We start from the raw sequence: 994 nt of genomic DNA, 5'->3' as shown, positions 1-994 counted from the left end.
AATTCGGTTACCAACCCAAAACTAACTTCAAGTCCGTTGAAGATGCTCTCGATGACCGCGTCAAGAAGAAGGCTGATCGTTACTGCAAATGAGTACTCCTTTTATTTGTAAGAATTCACCTATTACCATCTAGTCCTTTACCTTTAGCAATTTTTAGGGTTTGGAAGTTTAATTGAATTGCTTGAGGATGCAGCCATTTTCGGCTTTGTGATCAATTCTGATTTGTACATTTTGAATGAGCTGCACTGAGATTAAAATCTTGTGTAATTTATCTCTCTTTCTTAGTTAATACTTAATACAGTGATTAGCCTTCATTACATTGTGCATAAAGTTTTATTTTTTATTTTTAGAAAAGAAAAGGAGACTATATAACTTATTGGTAATTGCCTAATTGGTAATTTGCAGTTATTTATGAGATCTCATAATTCTTTTATGTAATACCACAATAAAAATTTGCTACCTGTGCTTCAATTAGTGACTTAGGGATACCCATTGGTCAGTGATACTCATTGTTTCCTTGCTCATTGTTCCTGTTACATGAATTTTACTTAGAGAAAGTATAGCCCACTTAGAGAATAGAGAAAGTATAGGGAGCCAATGGCCTAAACGTACAATGTATACAATGGAGGTTTAGGAAGTATTAGAGATATGACCATTAGTGTTACATTGTCCTGTCAGGTTACGCTTTTGGGATGAGTGGGTTCATGACATGGTATTAGAGTTTAAGATCCGAAAGGTCAAGGGTTCGATCCTTGGTGAACTCCAAAATCAACTTAAGTTTTTGGGATGAGTGATTTTATGACATGATATGTTTATTATCCCTGGTATCCGGATGGTTATTCTGGATAGTATGGGTAATGCTCATTTTATTCATGGACCAAAGATTTAGCCCATTGTACACATTGTACACTTAGGCCATTGGCTCCCTAGCACTACCCACTTACTTATGGGATGATAAAATTAGAATTAGTGGGTGTATGCTTGTATGGAGTTT

General features: G+C 35.5%; 1 protein-coding gene across 1 annotated transcript in view; it reads left to right on the top strand.

Moving 5' to 3' along the window:
- LOC107476590 (uncharacterized) overlaps nucleotides 1–343 on the top strand; it is a 788-nt gene extending 445 nt beyond the window's left edge. Inside the window, exon 2 of the mRNA XM_052258729.1 lies at nucleotides 1–343. This exon is cut by the window's left edge and continues 31 nt beyond it. Within this exon, the coding sequence (XP_052114689.1) occupies nucleotides 1–92 (92 nt within the window). The 3' untranslated portion in view covers nucleotides 93–343.
- The last annotated feature ends 651 nt before the right edge of the window (nucleotides 344–994 follow it).

The sequence above is a fragment of the Arachis duranensis genome, chromosome 3 (assembly GCF_000817695.3).
Source record: "Arachis duranensis cultivar V14167 chromosome 3, aradu.V14167.gnm2.J7QH, whole genome shotgun sequence".
NCBI classification, from domain to species: Eukaryota; Viridiplantae; Streptophyta; class Magnoliopsida; order Fabales; family Fabaceae; genus Arachis; species Arachis duranensis.
The sequence above is the reverse complement of the archived record's forward strand: the minus strand, read 5'-3'. Positions and strand labels throughout refer to the sequence as shown.